Consider the following 20,827-nt stretch of genomic DNA (forward strand, 5'->3'; position numbering starts at 1 on the left):
CACGAGGGTTACCTGCGGTACCGGCCCAGGTACGGGCACGCGTGCCCCGCACCGGCACAGGGCTGGGGTTTTGGGGCTACGGCCGCTCCGCACGACGCTCGCCCACGCACCCCCCGCCCCACGCACGTCCCAGCCGGGCTGCGATTCTTCCAGTTGCCCTTTTTCTTTCTTATTTTTCATTTTCAAGCGACTCCTCTGCTCCTTTTCCTTGCTCCCCATGTAATAGCACAAACGAGCTCTACTTACTCACCTCGGCAAAGCTGCTCTGACATGGATTGGATTGAACTGAGCGGCTGTTTGAAAATGGAAACTCCGGGGACTATTGTCATCGCCCAAATTGCACCTTAGATTGTATAACAGCACATGTCATCTGGCCATTTATCAGGAATATTACATTCCCAGGCACTTGCACCTTGCTACGATTTAACTTTGTCTCTTTGGCCAGCGCTGCGATTCCACTGGAGATAATTCAATTGCTCCGAGAGCTGAATGGGCACCTCGCACATCGGCTGCGTGTTGCTCTGCCGCAGGTACGCGGGCTTTGAATAGGAGACTGAAAGCACTTGTACACCCCGGACGGTCGTTAATCCTTCCTTTTAACGAGAGAAGGCCCCGTGCAGGGGCAGCCCCAGTGTTTCACGTCCCCTCCCCGCGTCTCGTCTCGCTGTGCCCTGGTGCCCGGCTCCCGTTCCCCGCCGGCGGTGCTGGCTGTGCCTCTGCCCGCAGACGAGCTGCGGGTGGTGGTGTCTCTCCCACCAGATTTTCCTGCAGCCCCCTGCCTGGTTCAGACCCCGCAGGCAGCCCACGGGGCTGGCTGGGGCTCGGGTTAGTTGCCTTTGTGCCGGTCCCCCGAGGTGCAAGGAGAGCAGGTTCGAAATCTGGAGCTCAACATGGGTTTTGCCGTACTCGTTGAGGAGCATATTTATTCCAGAGGTGGCTGTTGGTTTTATTTTATTTCATATTTGCTACGTGAGAGCGTATGTTTAGCAATGACACATTTTTTTCTGCCAAGCCTGACTGCAGGATAACTGCTCACCTCTCGATGGCGAGGGTTCCGCCAGGATGTTTTTGTACCTGGGGAACATTTTAAAAGCGACCCTGCCCTAAGGTGCTCCGAAACGAGATTCTGGATTTGTGCTGGGTGAAGGCAGACTGGCTGAAAAATGGACATCGCTGCTGCGGGACCTGCACACGTCGTGTGCCAGACGGCACAGCCATCACCCATGCATGGCACCTGCGCTCCGGGAGCAGTTCAGCATCTCTCTGGCCAGCCCGCGTGTGACACGGGTATCCCTACAGCCAGATTTGCAATAGGACTCTCTCCCCAGCGTCTGTGCGATGTTCTCGGCTCGTTAGAAAGCCCAGCCCAGCTCAGGGTGTCTTGCAAAGCCCCGAGCCGTGGTGTTCCCCTTCCCCAGTCTGTCCCAGCCGGCGGCTCCCTGCCAGCCCAGTGCATCGGGCTCCTCGCGGACTCCCATCCAGGATGAAGCATTTGCTCCGTGGCTTGTGTGCAAAGCAGTGCCGGAGCTGTGGTGTTGCTCACCCAGCGCTTCCCCTCCGTCGTTTTTTCCTCCCTTTGCCTCTCGCCCGGCCCCGTGGGGCCGTAGTTTCACACCAGCTCGCTCAGCCCCCCGCCGTCGGTGCGTCGGGCGCGGAGGTGGGAAGCCGCCTGTTTTGGCCGCCTGCCACCCGTCACGTCGTGCGCGGTGCGGTGGTTATTACCTGGGCTTTGCTCCTTGCATTAAGAACATTTTTTTTAGCGCGGACGGTAACAGTCATATCGACTAGGGCAGGTCTAGGGCTGTAAAAAACATTTCCTGTTGTCCTATTTCCGATTGTTAAAAGTGGTAAAAAACCAAGACAGAACAGTCCAATAAAGAGCCTGTGAATGTGAATGACCGTCCTGGGTGCCGTTACAGCTGGGTGAGTCAGACGTAGCTGCAAAGGGCAGCGCCAGGAGCGGTGCCCGGCGGCTCCGTGCCTGCCTCTGCTTTGGGGCAGCATTTGCTCCTGCGCAGGAGAAGGGTGCGAGGTGACAGCCCTGGGATCAGCCCGCTGGAGGAGCCCAGACCCCTCTGAGCTTGCTTTCTTTGGACCTGGGATAGCAGAGGAGTGGGGTGGTGTTCGTGTGTATCAACGGGGCACGCTTGTGCCCTCAAAATAGTATTTTATCTCAGCTCCGGGGTTAAGGCAGTGATGGGTGGGTAGCTGAGGATCCTCATTCTGCCATGGAGAAGCGGCGGCTGCTCAGGGCTCGGTGCTGGTCCCTGGGTCTGCTGCCAGCTCAGGGCTGGGCTGGGCAGCCTGGACACGCGTTGTCCCCGAGAGCGGGATGGTTTCTGGCTGCGGGATGTGGTCTCTGCAGACCAAAGCTGAGGTGTGTGGCGGGGACAGGAGCAGGGAGGCAGAATGTGCCGTGGAGCTACCTGTTGTCTTCAGGTCTGTGGATGGATGGTGACTCCTGCCCCTCTGCCTGTCAACCCCGGCGTTTTTTGTACTTGCTACATTCCCTTCATAAAATAAAAGATGGAAACGGTATAATTTAACGTAACGCTTTCCATCTCTTCCCCTGCCTGTGTTTCAGCTGCCGCTGGTGTCACTTGTAGACAAGCATCTTGGTGTCCAAAGCCGATCATCTCCCCAGCAGACAGGCACCACGCCAGCAGTCTTTAATAAAACCGCTCTTAAAGCACGGGTCCCTTTCTAACGTTTGAGGATATCCACTTGCAGTGCAGTCATCAGTGAAGTCCTCGATTTGTTTTTAACTGTCAAGTGTGCCAGCTCGGAATAAATGGGTCAAGGCAAGACAAACCCGCCTGTGCTCCATCTGGAGGGCAGCTTACCTCAGCTGCGGTGGTCCTGTGGATGTGGGGCTGAGCCGTGATGCTGGGTGGGGAAGATGAGGAGCAGCAGCTCCCTCCGTGCCCTCCCGCGCCGGACCAGCCAGCCCAGTGCGCACCCAGGTCCGGCGTTTCATGTTTGTGGAGAGACTGAAGTGATGTGTGCTCCAGCAACACGCCCAAGGTCACACAGCACAATAAATCAGTGTCTCATCGGGGATGAGAACCCAAGATATTTCTGTAGCCCCTCCAGCCATCACCAAGTCCTCTGCTATCACAGCCAGACTACACAACTTTGTATGCCTGTAGCACCCTTTTGAAGTTAAGCTGTGGATAAATAGGCAGACAGCAACACTTTCTGGGCAATTTTTCTTTTTTTTTCTTTATTTTGCTCAAGTACTTGAAAGTAACAGAATCAAAGTATAAGAGCATGGGCTTTTAGATCTCGGTGCAGGTTGTTCTGCATGTAAGGCTCAGAGCATCCTTCTCTCAAACTGCTGTAAAGGCGGCTGCCGAAACCCAGACCTCCTACACAGCCACACGGCGCCGCGCTCCGCACCACCGGGTAGCCGCTCTGATGTAGAGAAAAAGCTAATGTTTTACCCATAGATTTTTCAATTAATTGGCTTCTTCTCCTTTAAAAAAAAAATCCCCCCCCCCCTTTTTTTTTTTGAGGTCTGCCTTTTACTCGTTTATTCTCTGTAAGTGTTAAGCTGCTCATATTTTGGTGCATTGTGTTATGTGCTGAGAATTTTTATCAGCCGCCCTAGTGCTCGAATGTGGTGGAAATACCAATGTGTCTGAGGAGCGGAGGTTATGCACACAGATGTACAAAGCATCAAAATGAACGGTTTGCAGATGGACGGGAAGCAAACCCAGGCTGAGTCTGCACCTTCGCAGGCTTCGATCCATCAAAGCGGCACCGACCGAGCGCAGCCTTGTATGGGCAGTGGCGTTAGTGCTTTAATGCTGCTTTGTGTGTATATAGGTTATGATAGGAAGGAGCTACGTCTTTGCGTAGGGAAAGGTTGTGCTTTATGAGGGCTAGCTGCAACTACGAGTTCTTATCAAATGAAGGGAAAAGTCGTAAGCCGAGACTGAAAAGCAGCCGGGAGCCTGCGGTGTTTGGCGGGAGCCACGGTCGGATGCTCAGCAAAAGCTGGGGATGTTGAGACTCTTGGATTTGATTTCCAGCTTTGCGCTCGGCTGAGCCCGGCTGTCTCCCTGGGCCCCAGTTTGTCCGTCCGCGACGGGGAGGTGAGGCTGTGCGGTCCCTCGGGGTCGGCGGGCAGCGCGGGGACGCGTGCGAGCACCGGGCACGAGGGTTTGCGCCCGCCTGGGAGCCCTCAGACCTGGGCATGGAGGGTCCTTGGAAAGGGTTAAACCACCACTCCGTATTTCAGCCCTGTAAAGTGGTGTTGGGACAGCCCCAAGTCGAGAGAAGGGATCTTTATTGCTCTTGTATGAATAAAGCCCCAGCGCTGGGAATGACACATTTAATCTTCAGTGGAGTGGGCAGTCTTGGAGATTTATAAAGCCTCTGTTGTGTGGGAGGTCAGTAGGGATTAAGCAAAAAGTTAAAACACTCATATACACCAAAAGAAAAAATAAAAAGAACCCCCCCTCCTCCCTCTGTTCCTTTCCCCCCTCTGCAAAAAGTCAAGCTTAAATGTCACGTCAAACCAAGCTTAAAACATGGTGGCTTTTAGCGCTGGTTGCTAAACCCAGAAACTGCTGACTCTGAGCGGCTGGACACATGGGACAGACCTGCCGGGACGGATTCGCAGCCGTAACTCCTTTCCCGGGGTTGCAGGTCTGGCGGCGGCAGATGACACGCGACCTGTTGGAAACTGAACTCCGGTCTTTAGAGAAATGGCAGAGAAACGGCAGCAAAAATCCCTCTTCCGAGCCTTGCCTTAAAAACGGTTTGGGGTAGGGTAACCATTGCTCGGGTGGGAGCGACGGGCAGCGCTGGGGAGGTGGGGGGCAGCGTCGCCCCCGTCGGGGCTCCCCCCCTTCACCGTCCCTTGTGTGTTTTTTGTCCCCACGCAGATCAGAGCGAAGGATTTCATTGCAGGGAGGAGTGCCGCATCCTGGGCCACTCGGACAGGTGCTGGATGCCCCGCGGCGCCGTCCCCAGCCGCGCCAAATCCCCCGAGCACGGGAGGAACGTCATCGCCCTCTCCATCGAGGCGACGGCGGCGGACGCGGAGCCTTACGCAGACTGCAGCACAAAAAGGACCTTCGCCACCTTCGGCAAGGAGGGCGGCGAGCCCCTCGCCGACGAGCGGCTCGCCAACGCCAAAGGCAAAAGAACGGTGGACCCGGCCGCCTGCAGCCCCAAGGTGAGCGGTGCCGTCCGCGAGGCGGGCAACGGCTGCGAGGCCGTCAGCCCCGTCACCTCGCCCCTCCACCTGAAGAGCCCTTTATCCGGCAAGCCGGTGGCACCCTACGGCGCCGGGCACTGCGCCGGCAACCGGGAACGGGAGCCCTTTGGGAACAGTGGCCCTTCCCGGCCGACGGAGGCAGAGCCCCGGGGGGCGGACAGCGAGAGCGGTGGGCAGGAGGGTAACCCGCTCCTGCAGGAACGCCGGGAAAAGGACTCGCCCGGCGCCCGGAGACTAAAAGACATCGTCCTCTGAGCGGCACCCGGCGAGAGGAGGAGGAGGAGGAGGAGGAGGAGGAGGAGGAGGAGGAGGGACCGCACGACTCCCAGCGCAGATTGTTTTTATCGCTTACCAATGGTTCACAGATTGCTGTATTTAAAAGCTTTCCCTAAATGTATTGTTTATAAATGAAGCTATCGTTAATGTGACAATCCCACTTGTCTCAACAGGCAGCAGGGGTGTGCAGCCGGAGCAAAGTAGCGGGTGTTTTGCTTTTGCCGGGAGGCGGTGGGTGGCGGGGGGCGGAGGCGAGACCCCCCCTGGTCCTCAGGAGCGCTCGGTATCCCCTCCTCGGAGTTTATATATTTTTTTATATCTCAAAACGAAGATAAATTTCCAGTCCTGGAAAGAACCGAACGGCAAATTCCTTATTCGGACATCTTTGGTAATCAACCCGGCGGTTTTGTAGTCTAGACAAAATAGCGGCCATTTCTTGTGCGCGACTGTTCAAAATGACAGTCGGGTGAGTTTTAATATTCGCCCAACACGAGGCTGTTTGTATCTGAAGGTGTTGCTATTTTGCTACGGACACCCCTGCATTTATGAATCCTTTTGCTGTCACATGCTTATCTGTACTATTATTGTATTTGATATTGCAAATTCCTGTATGTCTAGTGATGGCAAAAGGCTTTCAAGCTTAAAAAAAAAAAAAATAAAAAAAATCACAATCATCTTACTTAAACTTTGGGGAACCTGCAGTTTTCAGACCTGGTGGAGCAAGCGCTTCTTCCAGCCCCCACCATCGCCTGCGGCCTCCCCCGGCTCTTGCAGGGCAGTGACAGGGCATTACGGGAAGACGTTTTGGGGAAAATTCTGCCTGGATTGCAATTGTTGGATGCACTGTACTGAACTTTTTCCCTCATCCGTTTCTTTTGCATAATTTCAAGGCAATGCATGGAAAGTTTTTCCGGAAGTTGGTTGTTTTGGGTTTTTTTCCACTTCCTAGATTTAGCTATCCCCCGTCTCCAATCATTTCCAAGTCAAAGTGATGGAATTATTTAAGAGATCTAAATTACCTTCTCAATTAGACACACACTTCCAAGTCAGCATTTCCCAGTCACGATGATGCCAAGTACATGTGTGTATGTATGTCATCATGGCATGGATTTTAGACTGTTCTGATTTCTTTCTATCCCTGCATCATAAATAAGTATGGAATGAGCAATAGTGATGTTAATTTAGGGGCAGACAGGTGATATGTAACAACACTACTAATTCAATTAATGTGCCTTCTTAATGGAGAAAAAATTAAAGCAATTCATTATTTTTTCTCATAATTAAGGACTTTGTGTGGGTACAAATTTACTCATATAAAATTGATTTTAAAATTGAGCTACTTTAATAGCCATTTTGTAGAAGGGAGAGAGGGAAGAGGTTTCACAGCTCTCTGCTCTCTTGCAGTGATAATTCCTCAGTGAGGTATGAGTAAGGTAGGAGGATTTCAGTTAGCATATTATGATGATTATTATTAACCCTCCACTGGACAGATTTTCCTACCGTAAATAATGTTTCCTAGAGTTTAAAATTGATTATGGAAGGGAAAATATATAGCTCTTGCCAATGTTTGCTGTACCAGCAAGTTGAAATTAGAGGTTTCTAGAGAAATAGTCTTTCTAGGTCTACATATCATGATAAAATATTTGTTACTTTGATTTATTTAAATTAAAAACGTCAACAAGAAAACAAGCTCCAGTCATTATTATCCTCAAAATGAAATTAAGCTCCAGCCATTTGTTTCTTCAGGGCAAATTGATCCTGCCTGAAGCTGTAGCCGGTCCGAGACAGGTCCGCAGTCAGGCTGTTCCCCCTGCCGCTTGCTAGGGCCAGGAATTGGGAGAGAACCGACAAAAGACGGTCATCTTAACGAAATTTGTGACGCTTCCCTCGCTGGTGTTGATGACTACCTCATTGAGCTCCCATCCCACACATTAACGTGATGTCCTGCATCCCTCTGGAAAGCGAACCGGGGATTTTCCCCTCTGTTCTGGAGTTTGAGCCCATTTTTCAGGGATATGTTATTTCTGTTCCTGCAGTATTTCCTGCCTGCGTACTGTTACTACTGTCATTTATTTCTGGTTTTTTTTTTCCCCAAATGTGTGTATTATTATAACACAAGCAAAGAAGAAAGGGGCTGGCTTGGGGCTGTTGGAGTAACTGGATTTTCTGTAACTGTTAGGCTGGGTTTATTCTGACGTTACCTGTCTTTGTCACCTCTGGGTGGTTTTTGCGGGGGGAAGCTTCTCGTAGGTGTTTGCTGAGCGACAGAGCCTGCGATGCCCCGTCTGTCAGATCCTCTTGGCTTCGCAGGGCAACGGCCCCATCGTCCGCCCCCCACCTCCGGCAGGATCAGACCCGTCTCCTCCCATTGCCCATCGCAGGGATGGGGACCGCGGGTCCCACCATCATCCCCAGCTGCCCGAAAAGCGCTGGCTGTTAATTTCTGCTGAGCGTTGCCCTCTGCCTGCGGAGCTGCCACCACCACCAGCCCGGCGTTTTGGATGAAAAATAGATGCTAACTGAAAAGGAAGAAAGAAAAAAATAAATAAAATAGAAACATTTCTCTAATTTACCCAGAGGAAACGTTTCTTGCCACTCTGAATAAAAGCACAGCCGAGAAGGAATGTGAAATAATTCTGTATTAAAAGGGGGCATTAAAGAGGTCAGTAAACCCTTATGCCTCCAAGAAAATCGTTTAAACACCAGTTTTCCGGGCTGACCCGGGCTGCAGCCAGGGATGCTGAGCGAGGGGCCCTTTCCTGGCACGTCCTCGCTGCGCGGGGCCGAGGGGAGAGCCGGAGAGCGGCCCCGGCTCTGCCGCCTCGTCCCTCTCCTGAATATTTTGCTACTCCTGTCACTGTCCCTCTGTGTCACTTGAGATGAGTTCAGGGCTCCCGGGCAAATCGCAGTCTGTCTTGGTTTTTTTTTTTTCCTAGTTGCATCAAAACTGGCCATGCAAAAACGTTCAAGGCTGCAGGGTGGGCGGGGGGGGGAGGGTTTGGGAGGGCTCCAGATGTAATTATTGTGCTTTTTAATAACTTAAACCTGTCCTCAGATTTGGTTTAGGAAAAATCGCTGGGATCTGTTGGTTTCCTTCAGGCAAACTTGCTCTGCTCCCCTGGTTATCCCCCGTTTATCCAGGAGAGCAGCGACCACCACCGATTCTCCCCCCTGAGCTTGAGGAGGACCCCACCTGGACCAGCCCCAGAGCTGGGGACCCGGCGGGATAAACCCACCCTGTGCTGGCCCAGGGACCCTTCCCTGCTCCCTGGGGAGCTCCTGGGCCTTTCCCACCCTCGGGGCTGCAGGGCTGCGCCGGGAGGAATGATGGAGGGCCGGGGGGGGGACATGACCGACGGCTGGAAAAATACCCCCTGAGCACCATCCTGCTGAGGTTGTTGCCGTTCCCTGTTTGTTGTGAAGCTGGAGGTGGCCTGTGGATCACACGTTGTGCAGAAGTGAATTCCTTTTTTTTTTTTTTTTTTTTCAAATAGGGAACAAGTTGCTTTTGTAAAGAACACACTGTCTGATGAATATGTTGAAATTATTCTTGGGGGAAAAAAAAAAAAATCTAATTATGAATGGAAACACATTTGTCTGTCATTGGGGAAAATCGATGATCTTGTTGCTACAGCTGCTCTCGCAGCTATGGGTAATCTCTGATCCAACCTGTGAGTTGCGGTACCCGTTGGGGAGAAGCCCAGCCGACCCCGCTGCGAGCCCTGCTGAGACGGATCCTTTATCGGCATCAGCTGACGTTCAGCTGATCTAAGCTGGGATATAACCTTCAAACACACCTAACGCAAACTGGTTTTCAGCAGCACGCGCCTCCTGGCAGGGCGGCAGGTACGAGCCGCGGGTCTCGCCACCGGTAACACCGGTGCCTTCCCATCGCGGGAAGAGCCGGCGGTGGCACCGTCGCCGCTCGCCTGCCGGCAGCGGGCAGGGCTGCCGCGGGACTTGAGCGCGGTACGTCTCGTCATGGTGTCTCCATTGCCGAGTATATGAAGACTAAATTGTTGTATATGCTGATATGTATGTTATGTACATTTTCACAGTGATTGAATCATTGTAAACAACAAAATGGAAAAAGGAAAAAAAAAGAATCACCATTCTGTCTATTTTATGAAGATGATAAAGCAGCTTTATTAAATTATTACGATTCTGTTTCAAAATGGTGTACCTGCCACGTTGGGTTTTTTTCATCTGATGAGAACTTTGTTTTCCACCTAAATGTGATTTTTTTTTCTTTTCTCTGCTTTGAGCATCTAATGCATTTTAGTATTAAAGCAATTATTGAATAAAATGGAAAGTAAGTGTTTGGTTAAATACGCCTAAGTGGGTTTGCTTTGACAGGCTCCTGGTGCTGGCCCTGCAGAAGCCGGCGCACGGCCGGGTGCCCGCGTGGTTCCCCAGGTGCCACCCCAGCCCTTTCCCCGTCCGTTTCTCCCACAGCTGATCCACTTTGGCACCCGAGAGGCTGCAAACCTCAGGCAGAGCTTTCCCAGGAGGGGACGTCACTGTCCCCACGGGTGACCCACTGGGGTGGGCAAGCTCTGAGCCCCGTCGTGGCTCTGGCCGTGGCAGGGTCCCTCTCCTTGCTCCCACGAAACTGGGCACGGGGCTGGTCCTTCACACCATCACCCCCTCACCTTCGGGGGGGACACGGCTCCGAGAAGGGCAGGCACGGGTGGGAAACACCTCCAACGCACGCTTCTCCGCTGCGGAACAGTAGAGAAGACTTATTTTCCCTGGGTTTTCAGGAGGGCGCGTTGGAGGCTCTGAGAAGGTGGTGAGGAGCATCCACTGCCTCTGAATTAATGGTCTGTTCAAGGACCGCTCTTACGCTTGGAGTATCTGAGCGCTTTGTGGCTAGCAGGTGTAAATGCCCTCCCCTCACCACTTCTGCTGGTTCCGTGGCTCAGCTGAGGTGATACCAAGGTGGAACTGGAACGAGAGCAGCGACATGGGAAGCTCCACGAGAAGATGCTTGAACTGCACGACCCCGCATGGCTGGGGCACGCGAGGAGCTGGGGGGGCAGCCGGGGTTAACCACACCTGGATGGGCCCCCCACGGCTGTAACCCCACGGGAAAGGCTCCAGCGATGCAGCGGGGTCTGGCCGACTGCCCTGGGGTCAGCTCCGGCACAGGGACCCTGGGCAAAGCAGCCAGCCCAGCACCAGGACCCAGGGCCTGCTTGCCCCCTCGTTAGTGAGTCATTTGGCAGGTGGGTAAAAGAAAATAAAGCCAGGCTGTGGAAGGGAGGTTGGTGGGTGTCTGGAGGTTTGCAGCCTGCTTGGGGAGCAGCGGTGCTGCAGCAGACCGATGCCCATGCCTGAAGATGCGGTGGGCTGTGTCGCAGCATCCTCGAGCCGTGCCCTTTGCTGCACCGGGGACCCCGCGCTGGAGCTGTGCTAGCACGGTGGGCTCACCTCCCAGTAGGATCTGACCCTGGTTTGGGGGGGGAATGGCATCGGCGAGCCGTTGAACAGCAGCGGTGGGTGGTGGAGGAAGGCAGGCAGCGGCCGTGGGGCTGCCCAGGCTGGAGCGGGGCTTACTGGGGGGGGCTGGCAGTGGGGTGGTGCAGACCCCCAGCCCTGGGGTCAGGCATGGGGTGACTGCAGGCTCGGACCCAAAAAGGGGCTGAAACCTCCCCGGAGGGAGGACACCCCCCCTTGCGACATCCCAGACCAGCTCTCCCCCAGAACCTGCTGGGACCCTGCAGGCGCTGGGCTCGCTCCTAATTTAATAACCCCCCTCCAACGCCAGTCAGCTCGCCGTGCCGGCCGCGGGGCTCCTGCTCGCGGTGAGCTTGGGGGCTCCGAGATGTCGGGTTGGTGACATGTCCCCGCCGCGCTCCCCCGGCCGGCTCTCGCCGTCCCCCGTCCCCGCCGGCGCACCCCGAAGAGCTGCAGCATCTCCTCTGCTGAGACAGCAGCAGGAACGGCGGCATTGGAGTTTGCATAAATAACAGTGCCAGGAAGGGCCGAGGTGGGCGGCGGGAGGGAGCGTGATTGAGAGTCTGCTGCAGATAAAAAAGGGATTCTTCTTTCAAGCGTGCCTGCCTGGAAACGCTGCTGGCCCGTAAGGGTGTGCTAAATCTTACCGCTCGGCAGGTTTCCTTGCGCTGAGGGGCTAGATCCTGAGCTGATGCAAGGTCCCTGGGGCTGGGCTGGCTTTGGCCAGGCAGGTTTTTCCCTGGGCTGCGGGCTTTGGTCTGTGCCACGCGTGGCTGATAAACAGGAGCGGTCGGAACGGAGAGCTGGGTGCTGCGGGTGGGCTGGGCTCCCCAGGGAGCTGCTGCTCCCCCCCAGGACTGCCCCACAACTGGGGGGCCCACGGTCCATGAGCTCCCCAGCATCCCTAGGAGAGGGTCCCTGGGGCTGTGCCAGCGGCTGGCTGTCCCTGCTCTCCCGTGGGAGAATGCTTCTAGGGGTGCTGTGCTGCACCCCAAGGTGCAGAGCCCCCCGCCCTGCTGTGCCCCCGGCTGCGGTGAGGGGTTCAGCCATGAAGACCGGCTCGGTGAAGCCCGACAGAGAATAAATTAGCAAAGAAAGCAGCCAGCCCTCACTGGGCAAGGTTCAGAGCTGGTTCATAGACGTGGATCTCATTTCTGTTTCTTCTGGACATTATTTTATATTATATTTGATGTTAAAGTGGAATATCTAAAGAGAGCCAAATTGGATTAACAAGCAATGAATTATCATACACTTTGACTGTTAAGTCCACAAAGACAAGAACAAATAAATTGGGGGGATCAAAGGCCTGGAAGCACAGAGCAAAAATATATATATATACTTCTCTTTGAAGCAGGGCTCCGCAAACACAGAGTATTGCGGGCAGGGCAGGGAAGGGGGGAGCGGAGGTCCCTGTCCTGCATTTCTCTTGCTCTTGGATCTGGGATTTGCTCCCATGTCGTGGTGCCGGTGGGGAAAGGCGCAGGACCGGCTGCCTGCCGTGTCGCTGCCTGCAGTCGCTCGCCTGGGGCAGAAACCAGAGTCCAACCTCCCCGGCAGCCCCAGCGGGCCTTCCACTTGTTTAACTTGCATCTGGTTTTTGTGTTGTTGTCCTTCTTTTGAACGTGATGTAACCGAGCGTCCCCAAAGAGCCATCAGAGAACAAACACAGGCAGGTGTACAATTATAGAGCTCACCTCTGCTGCCGCGCGCGGCCCCGCGCAGCTCCCTCCTCTGCTCCCGGCCGCGGGAACGAGCTGCGGCAGGAAGGATGGCTCTTTGGGGACAAACTCTGGGCTTTAGGGTAGACGCCGTGCCGTTGGTGGGGCTGCCTGGGCAGCTTCTGCGGGGACCTGGTTGGTAGCTGCTGTGCTGCAGCATGCTCAGTCATTGCAACCCAGGGTTTAAAAAAAAAACCCACCAAAAACACCCAACAGCAAAAAAAAAACCAACCAACAAAGCACCACCGTAGTACTGCTGTAGAAAACCCTGCCGCGGCACTTTCCATTAATACAGATAAAAAATTGAGACACAGGGCAAACAATATTAACCCCATCACTGATCAAGCTTAAAAGCTTTTCCCAAGAGAAATTGTCTCTGGATTGCAGTTAAATAATGGGCAGGGGGATCGCTGCCTGCAGAAGCCTCTGCCACGGGTCCCGTGCTGCTTGCAGGTGCTCCTGCCCGGGGCGAGGGAAGGTGGCTGGGATGGCAGCAGAGGGTCCAAGACAAAACGTGAGTCCGATCCCTTGCAAAGCTTTAGGACAGAAGAAACTCAAAGTTGGCCCGGTGCTTTAGGGGGAGATGGCGCAGGAGCAGAGCAGCAGCCTTGGCAGGGGCCAGTCTGTGCTGCCTGAGGGTGATGAATTGTCTTCCAAGGCCCACATAAAAAGGAATTACAATAATAAAACCTCCAAGAGAGAGAAGCTCAGTGCAAGGGTTTCCAGCTTCCCGGATAGGAGGGGTGGGGGTTGCTTGGTAGGAGCTCATGTCCCCCAAATGTGGAGGTAGCTGGGGCGGGGGGTCCCTGCACCCCTAGGGCAGAGGGCTCCAGCATGGCCCCGCTCCCCTGCCGCGGCAGAACTGGTTTCCCCTTTCCAGCCCCAAATCTCTGCCTTCCTCACCTCGCCCTCGCTCCCCAGCCCCTTTTGCCAGCAGTTCTCCTGCCCGTGCCGACGAATGCTGTTATCGCCAGCGTTATTTCGTCATCTCCCATCACTTATGGCAGACTTTGCAGACGTTGGCCCCCAGTACGTTGGACCCGCTCGGGCACTGCAGGGCTGAGACAGCTTCTCGGGGCAGGGGCCACCCGGGAAGGGCCGGGTGTGGGGTGGGGGGGTCCAGGGATGGGGACTGCAGCAGTTCTATGCCAGCCCTGCTATGAGAAACCCTCCACTGCTCTGCTCCCTCGGTGCCCATGCAGAGAGCAGACAGAGGCGGGGTTGTTTTGACTGGAAAAGGAAAAAATGAGCAAACAATATTCTCCAGGTTCCTTTCTATCTTTTTTTTTTTTTTTTTAACTTTCCTGATAAGGAAAGAACCTTTTTTTTTTTTTAACTCCCCTCTCTGCCTCTGCTGTACACTGGCTCAAAGGCTGTTCTTTATCTATTTGATTCTCTGTAAAATTGATCTTATTCTCTTTGGAGGAGTTAGGTTTAAATCACAGGATGAAATCCTGGCCCCAGTGAATCAATATCAAATGTCCTATCAACCTCAGCCTGGGGTGGGGATTTTGGCCATGGGGTTTTGGTTCCCTGGTTCCCAGTGGGAAACGTCATCTGTTGATGGAGGACATTTTCGTCCCCGGCCAGCAAGCTGTTCCCAGGGTCTCTATTAAAGCACATTGCTTCTGCCGTCCTGCTGCTGCAGCCCCAGCTGCCTGTGCTTGTGATCGAGACAAGGGCTGAAGTCTCCTGCTCTTAAATTTCAGTGGAAGGTCTCCGACCCACCTGCCAATTACCTCCCCGGCCCTCCTCTCACTCCCTCGCCGCCTTTCTCAGGAAGGTGATGTAGGCGTGAAGGCATTGCCCAGCGATCGCCAGCCTGGCTGGCTGAGGCAGGAGATGTGCTCAGCGGGGAATGAGCTCTGGCTGGCTGCACCATCCCTCCTCCGTTGTTCGTCCCAGTCTCCAAACCCCAGCATGGCTCTGTGTCCCCCAGTGGCATACAGGGAGGGTGCCCAGTGCTGACACCCACAGCCATCGCCAAGGCTCCAGTGCTGTGCTCCCCCAGGGGCAAAAACTCTTTTTTTTTTTTGGGTTATTTTTTTTTGGTGTTTTTTTCCCCTGTTGCCACAGCAACCACATCCCACCTCCTCAGTGGGCAGCTGGGGCTGGCTGGGCAGCCTGAGCGCCCTCCGGGGCCATGGGCAGGATGCGACCCCGGGCAGGGGAAGGGTCGTGCTGGCTCCCCATCACCTCCAGTGGGTCCAGCGGCCGCAGTGCCGGGGCTGGACGGTGTCCGGGTACCCCGTCTGCGGAGATGTCCCTCCGGTGGCTGCATCTCCCCTTCCTGCTGCCGGTGGTGCGAGGTTCCCCCGAAGCAGCCGATACAGCCAAGCTGCATCTTTACCAGAGGATACCGGTAGCATTCCGCTGCTTTTGAAGTCTCCAAAGAGAGCTGGGATATTTCTTGATCTGCTCTTAAATAAGTCATCGCCGCCGCTGTTAACTCGCATTAAGCGTCGGAAGATGCCGGGTGCGCGGGCAGGCAGCTCGACACGCCGGGACGGGAGCCCGTCTGCGCGGGGTACGCGTCTGCGGGGCGTAGCCTCGGGAAGAGGCTTTGGGGTATTAAATATTTGATGTGCAAAGTTTATTTTAGCCTGAGCCAAACCAGAATCGCCGCGCTTCTAGACTGCAGTTGGTCGGAGAAACAAACTTGGCTGGCTTTGTGTTGGGTTTGCATCGGTTTTGCACCTCGATTTCTCTTGGTGCCGCTGCAATTGCATTTCCACGGCACCCCCAGCCCCAGTGAATCCGCGGGGGCTGAGCCCCAGCCCTGCCCGCTGCCTCCAGAGCTGCTCCCCTGCTCTCTGGACACACATCTACGCGTACGTGTTGGGGCATCTCATCCCTTTCAAAGGCGCTGAGAAAGGCACGCCTTGCTGTTTTGGCTTGAACGCGCAACCGTTTGCACCCGGATACCCTTTGTTTTTTTTTCTGGTTCTTTGCTTGTGCTTAGCTGCGGGGAGGAGGAGGGGGGTTTGCAGAAGGCTGAAGCAGTGCCTGGCGTCCAGGAGGTATTCGGTGTTAACAGAAATGTTGACAGGTCAGACTGCGTTTTTTAAATGCTACTTTTTCACTTTTGCCCGTTCCCCTTGGACTCTCTTCCCACCAGCAGCACCTTTAGCATTTATCTCATTCGAGCCCTCTAAGCAAATCTTATCTCTACATTTATTGCATCTTTGGGAATAGTAATTTTCAAGTCAGCTTTCACATTATTCCATATTTGTTACTACCCCTCTGTCGAGGGAAAACCTGGCTCGTTATTAGTTCTCTGCCTGATACAAAACATTTAATTTGAACAGAAACCACCAAGAGAGAGATACATATTGCTTTTCATAACCAAAGTGTCAACATCTTGACCAGACTGTAGCTGAAGCAGTCTTTACCATATGGTGGATTTTTATACTTTAACGTCACATCTGCATCCCCGCTGCCTCTCCTTTCATTCCAGAGATGCCGTGCTGGTGATAAAAGGCGCTGTCTGCATGTCCTTCCTCAACACAATCACAAAAGGACCCCTCAGCAGATAAGGAACTAAACCAGAGATACAATAGCTGTGGCTTCCCACTGGCTTTCTACTCAATAGTTTTCTGCTATGCAGTAAAAAAAAAAAAAAAAAAAGAAGAAGAAGAAGAAAAAGAATAGCAACGAGGGAGCATGTGTTGGGAAAAAAAGCCCCTGTAAATCCCAGGGAGGGCATGGCTGCAGAACATGCTGGGAATAGTGACTAGAACGGGGCTGAAACAAGATGAAACTGCTTTTTCCAGATCCCTCGTTAATGGGATGCTACAGACAGCTTCACTAAAGCTCAGGGGCCTTAAAAGCATCCAGATTTGGTTTTTAGGGAAAAAAATGGGGCTCCATTAGTGTCGGGGTTTATTGCAATCTAATGCAAAAATGTATTAAACTCTGTTGAATCCTGGTAGGGATGGGATGTGCAAAGTTGCTAGTTTAAAAGCTTGTCCAAAGCCACAGTGCAGTTGGAAAGCACCTGTACCTGCCACCAAGCAGCAGGGAAATGTTTTGCACAAGCTGCCGATGAGCTGGGGTCGGGGCCGTGATGACAGTGCTCGAGAGGGCTCGGAGCATCGCCTCTCTTTTCTGCTTGCTCGAGCACTGCCTGCCCCAGCTCCCGGCCGAGGCATTGGCTCGATGCCGGTCCCAAACCCCTCCACTGCTTCTCCCCATCCCTACTGAAGGATGCCAGGAGCTTCACTGCTTGAAGTGTGCTGTGAGCATCAGTCCTCCTCCTGGCAGCTGAATGTCTTGGCATGCTCTCAAAATCGGCTACAAATGCCGATGTTGATTGCACGGAGGAGGCACAGACTCTGCCACCAGCTCTTTCCTCTTCCCACCTGGGCCAGCCCAGAGTCCTGACCTGTGAACGGGAGAAACGGGACTCCCGTCCCCATCCCACTCCACTTCCACGATGGACGTTTTAACTCGTGTATTTTCTTAGACCCTTGCCTGTCCTTTTTTCTACCCCCAGGGCCTCAAGTCTTGCCCGCCTGCCTTCCCACACCTCTTCCCACATTCCCAGCAGCTTCACGGAGCCTGAGGACTTTGCTTGGGTGCAAGGAAGAATGGGGTCGGGTTCTGTGCTTGGCACGTGCCCTAAACTCCTGCCTCAGCATTTTGCATGCTGCATAGGATTTTATTGTATTGCTTTAATGGGAAGTCATGCAGCTCTGAACCCCAAATACACAGCTTTGTAAGAGTAGTGGCTAGAAAAATCCGCAGATAATTCAGTCCTGCCTCTCTTAAGTGAAATAGGATGTTAATACAATACAGTGGAGAATCGCTAATACAATCCTATTTTTATACTAGCACTTTCATGTCATATTAGAAGAAGATTCGACTTTTAGATCTTTTTTAGCAATTTAGCACAGTGAGGATTTCATTATACTGACAGAACTATTGACAAAAAGAAACACATTAGAATTGGGAGGATAATGGTCCTTGGGAAGAGGAAGTTTTGCAAGGCTTTTCATTTAAAACTGGACTGGACAAAGTAACAGGCACTGTGCTGTGGGGAATAATCCTGCATTAGCAAAGGGGTGGACTAGATGACCTTTTAAGTCTTGTCACAGACTAATAGAAGTCGGAGATGGAAGAGACTTTTAGGTCACATCAAACGCTTCTTCCAACCCAGTGCAAGATTATTTCTTGATATATTTGATGGTGGTTTTTTCCACTTCTGAAAGTTCCAAGTCACGAAGCTCTCTCTCCTAAAGAGTCTTGTTCACACTATTTCACCTAGTAAGCGTGCGCTTAACTTTGCGCGCCATCATTAATTCCCCTGAATTTAAGTCTCTGTGGGATTTAACAACTTTAATTGGATTACTCACAGCCTGCAAAGTTAAGCACCTGCATAAGGCTCTGCAAGAGGGAGGTTTAACAGATCTTAGCATTAAGTTCTTCTCACTTTTCCACCTTAATCTTTATTTTGCTTCGCAGTCCTCTCACCTTTCCCTTCCCTGGTTCAGCTCAATCTCTCCTCCTTCCCCCGACACGCAGACGGTTCTCACCTTCCCTGATGTCGGTGATGCAGACCACGCAAACCTCTCCTCACCAGACCGACTGCCGCTCCGCAGGCATGCGGCGAGATGGAGAACCGCGTCACCGCCAGCGGCGTGGCTTCTGGCACCAGATCTAAATCGGGTTTGCTCTTGCTGCACTGAACAATTAAAGCACTTTTCCACCCCCCCCCCAGCTCCCTGCCTGCTTTGGAGCAAGAAGAGAAGAAAACATGGGGATGCAGCCCGGGACGGCGGCACCACCACCCAGCAGGCAATCTGGCGAGGTGGTGAACCTCGCTTGCCGCGGCTCTGCGACAAGAGGAGGAGAAACTTTCCTGTTCCATCTGCTCCCAGCCTTCTCGACTAGGTACCCGCTTTCCACGCCGACAGCAGATGTTCCTGCTGGAAATAGGCTTCCCTTCTGAAGTTGGAGCCATCACTTTGCATTAGAGCCTGCAAGCCTGCTTTTTGCCTTATAGTGCTTTCCCTGCTGACAGGGTGTGAGGCACAAAACATTTTAAATGAAGATCTTTACAATTGTGAACATGCTGCAATAAATATTAATGCTGACTTGTTAAATGGCGAATCAGCAATTTATATAATGGCTGGGGATGCCTCTCCTTAAGTGACACATGGTGGTTGGGTGTTGCTCCGTGTTTCCCAGCCTTGGTTCACCGCTCCCTCTTGGAGGGGGGTGTTACCTGGGCTCCTGCTGCGCTGGGGACACGGTCCCCGATGATGCCGTGCCACATTTGCCACCCTAGGGACTGCAGCACAAGTGGTTTGCAGTGAGGGTTTGACGCCTGAGCTACTCCGGCTGGCTCCGGCAGGATGCCGGGTGTGCCGGGCATTTCTCTGGATGAACCATCCGTGGGTGTCCCAGGGCCGCCCTGCAAAGCCCGTTTCAGCCTGGTGCCCTGGGCACGTTTGCAGCCCAGGTTCCGTCTTCCCTTCGTCTCCAAGGGAGAGACGAGACTCTACCTCAGTGCTGGGGGATGTGTATGAGCATTGGTAGAGTTGTCTTGATTGTTGAATAAAAGGCACTTCAGAACTGTGACCTATTGCTATTAATGAACATATTACATTAATATGATGGAGGTCTGAATAAGCCGATTGCTGTGGTTTAACCCCAGCTGGCAACTAAGCACCATGCAGCCGCTCGCTCACTCCCCCCACCCAGTGGGATGGGGGAGAGAATTGGGAAAAAGTAAAACGTGTGGGTTGAGATAAAGACAGTTTAATAGGACAGAAAAAGAAGAAAATAATAATAATAATAAATTAGTATATACAAAACAAGTGATGCACAATGCAATTGCTCACCACTTGCCAACTGATGCCCAGTCAGTTCCTGAGCAGTGGCCCCCGGCCAACTCCCCCCAGTTTATATACTGGGCATGACGTCACATGGCATGGAATACCCCTTTGGCCAGTTTGGGTCAGCTGCCCTGGCTGTGTCCCCTCCCAACTTCTTGCGCCCCTCCAGCCTTCTTGCTGGCTGGGCATGAGAAGCTCAAAAGTCCTTGACTTGGTCTAAACACTACTTAGCAACAACTGCAAACATCAGTGTGTTATCAATGTTATTCTCATACTAAATCCAAAACATAACACTATACCAGCTACTAGGAAGAAAATTAACTCCATCCCAGTCAAAACCAGGACACCAATCAAAGCAAATGCTCAGGTTCTGTTGTTTCCCTGGTGAGCTGAGGGGTTGTAAATAGAGCTTGACCAGCCTCCAGCTCCGACTACCTCTTGCCTCCTGAACAGCCGTGTATTGTCCAGGCAGGAGGTGGATTTTCAGCAGAGACAAAAGGAAGGCAAGTTCCTTTTTTAGATTTTAAGCTCGAGTTCATCCAAAGGAGACAATTTACTTCTCTTTGTTGTTTCCAGCATCATTCATCCCTTCTGTTTGTGCTCTGTAGAGGCTGAGCCTGGGATATCGTCTGAAAGAAGTTTCTCTTTCAGGATCTTTGATGTTAGGTTTGTTATATGTATATTTGAAAAGTACTTCTGCGATGACAAAGCTCGGTACTACTCCTGCTGGGCTGATGTGCGTGTGAACCGTGCCAGTGAGTGGCAGTTGATTAATCCAACAGCACCATGTGCTTTTGCTGCTGAACGGCTCGCAGTGCGGACAAAGCAGCAACACGTTGGATTTAAATTGGTGACAAAGGGGATGGCACAGTTTTCCCCGTCCTCAAGTGTGGAGGAGTTTTTTTAGGGGGCACTGGTGTGAACCCCGTGCCCGACCAGGCTTTCCTGCCTGCAGCACAAGGAGGGATGCCCTGCCCGGGCTGTCGGGGATGGGCTCCTGCTCTGTTCTGCCAGGGGGGCTTCCAGCTTCTAGCCCAGTGGGACCAGTCTGGCCAAGGCACATGAAATTCATCCCCGAGGTCTGCCGTAGCATCCCAGATGAGCCTACGGTCTGAGCCACGGGGATGAGCTGACTTGTTGCACGTTATACTGATCTCAGGAAAAAAACTCGACGTCCTCTGCAGGTAGCTACCCCCAACCAAGAAGGCTTGGTTGATGTCTGGATCTAAACCATCGCTCAAATGCCTGCCTTGCGGCGCACAGCTGGATCACTTGCAGGCTCCTGCCGGGGTGCCGTTGACTGCAGG

At 53.2% G+C, this 20,827-nt stretch overlaps 1 protein-coding gene across 1 annotated transcript in view; it reads left to right on the top strand.

Moving 5' to 3' along the window:
- The window catches only part of PCDH19 (protocadherin 19), a 59,150-nt gene extending 49,318 nt beyond the window's left edge, over positions 1–9,832 (top strand). The window contains exon 5 of the mRNA XM_069811504.1: positions 4,893–9,832. Coding sequence (XP_069667605.1) covers positions 4,893–5,482 — 590 coding nt within the window. The 3' untranslated portion in view covers positions 5,483–9,832. The remainder of the gene's footprint in view (positions 1–4,892) is intronic.
- Positions 9,833–20,827: the final 10,995 nt, after the last annotated feature.

The sequence above is a fragment of the Haliaeetus albicilla genome, chromosome 23 (genome assembly GCF_947461875.1).
Source record: "Haliaeetus albicilla chromosome 23, bHalAlb1.1, whole genome shotgun sequence".
In the NCBI taxonomy this organism is placed as follows: Eukaryota; Metazoa; Chordata; class Aves; order Accipitriformes; family Accipitridae; genus Haliaeetus; species Haliaeetus albicilla.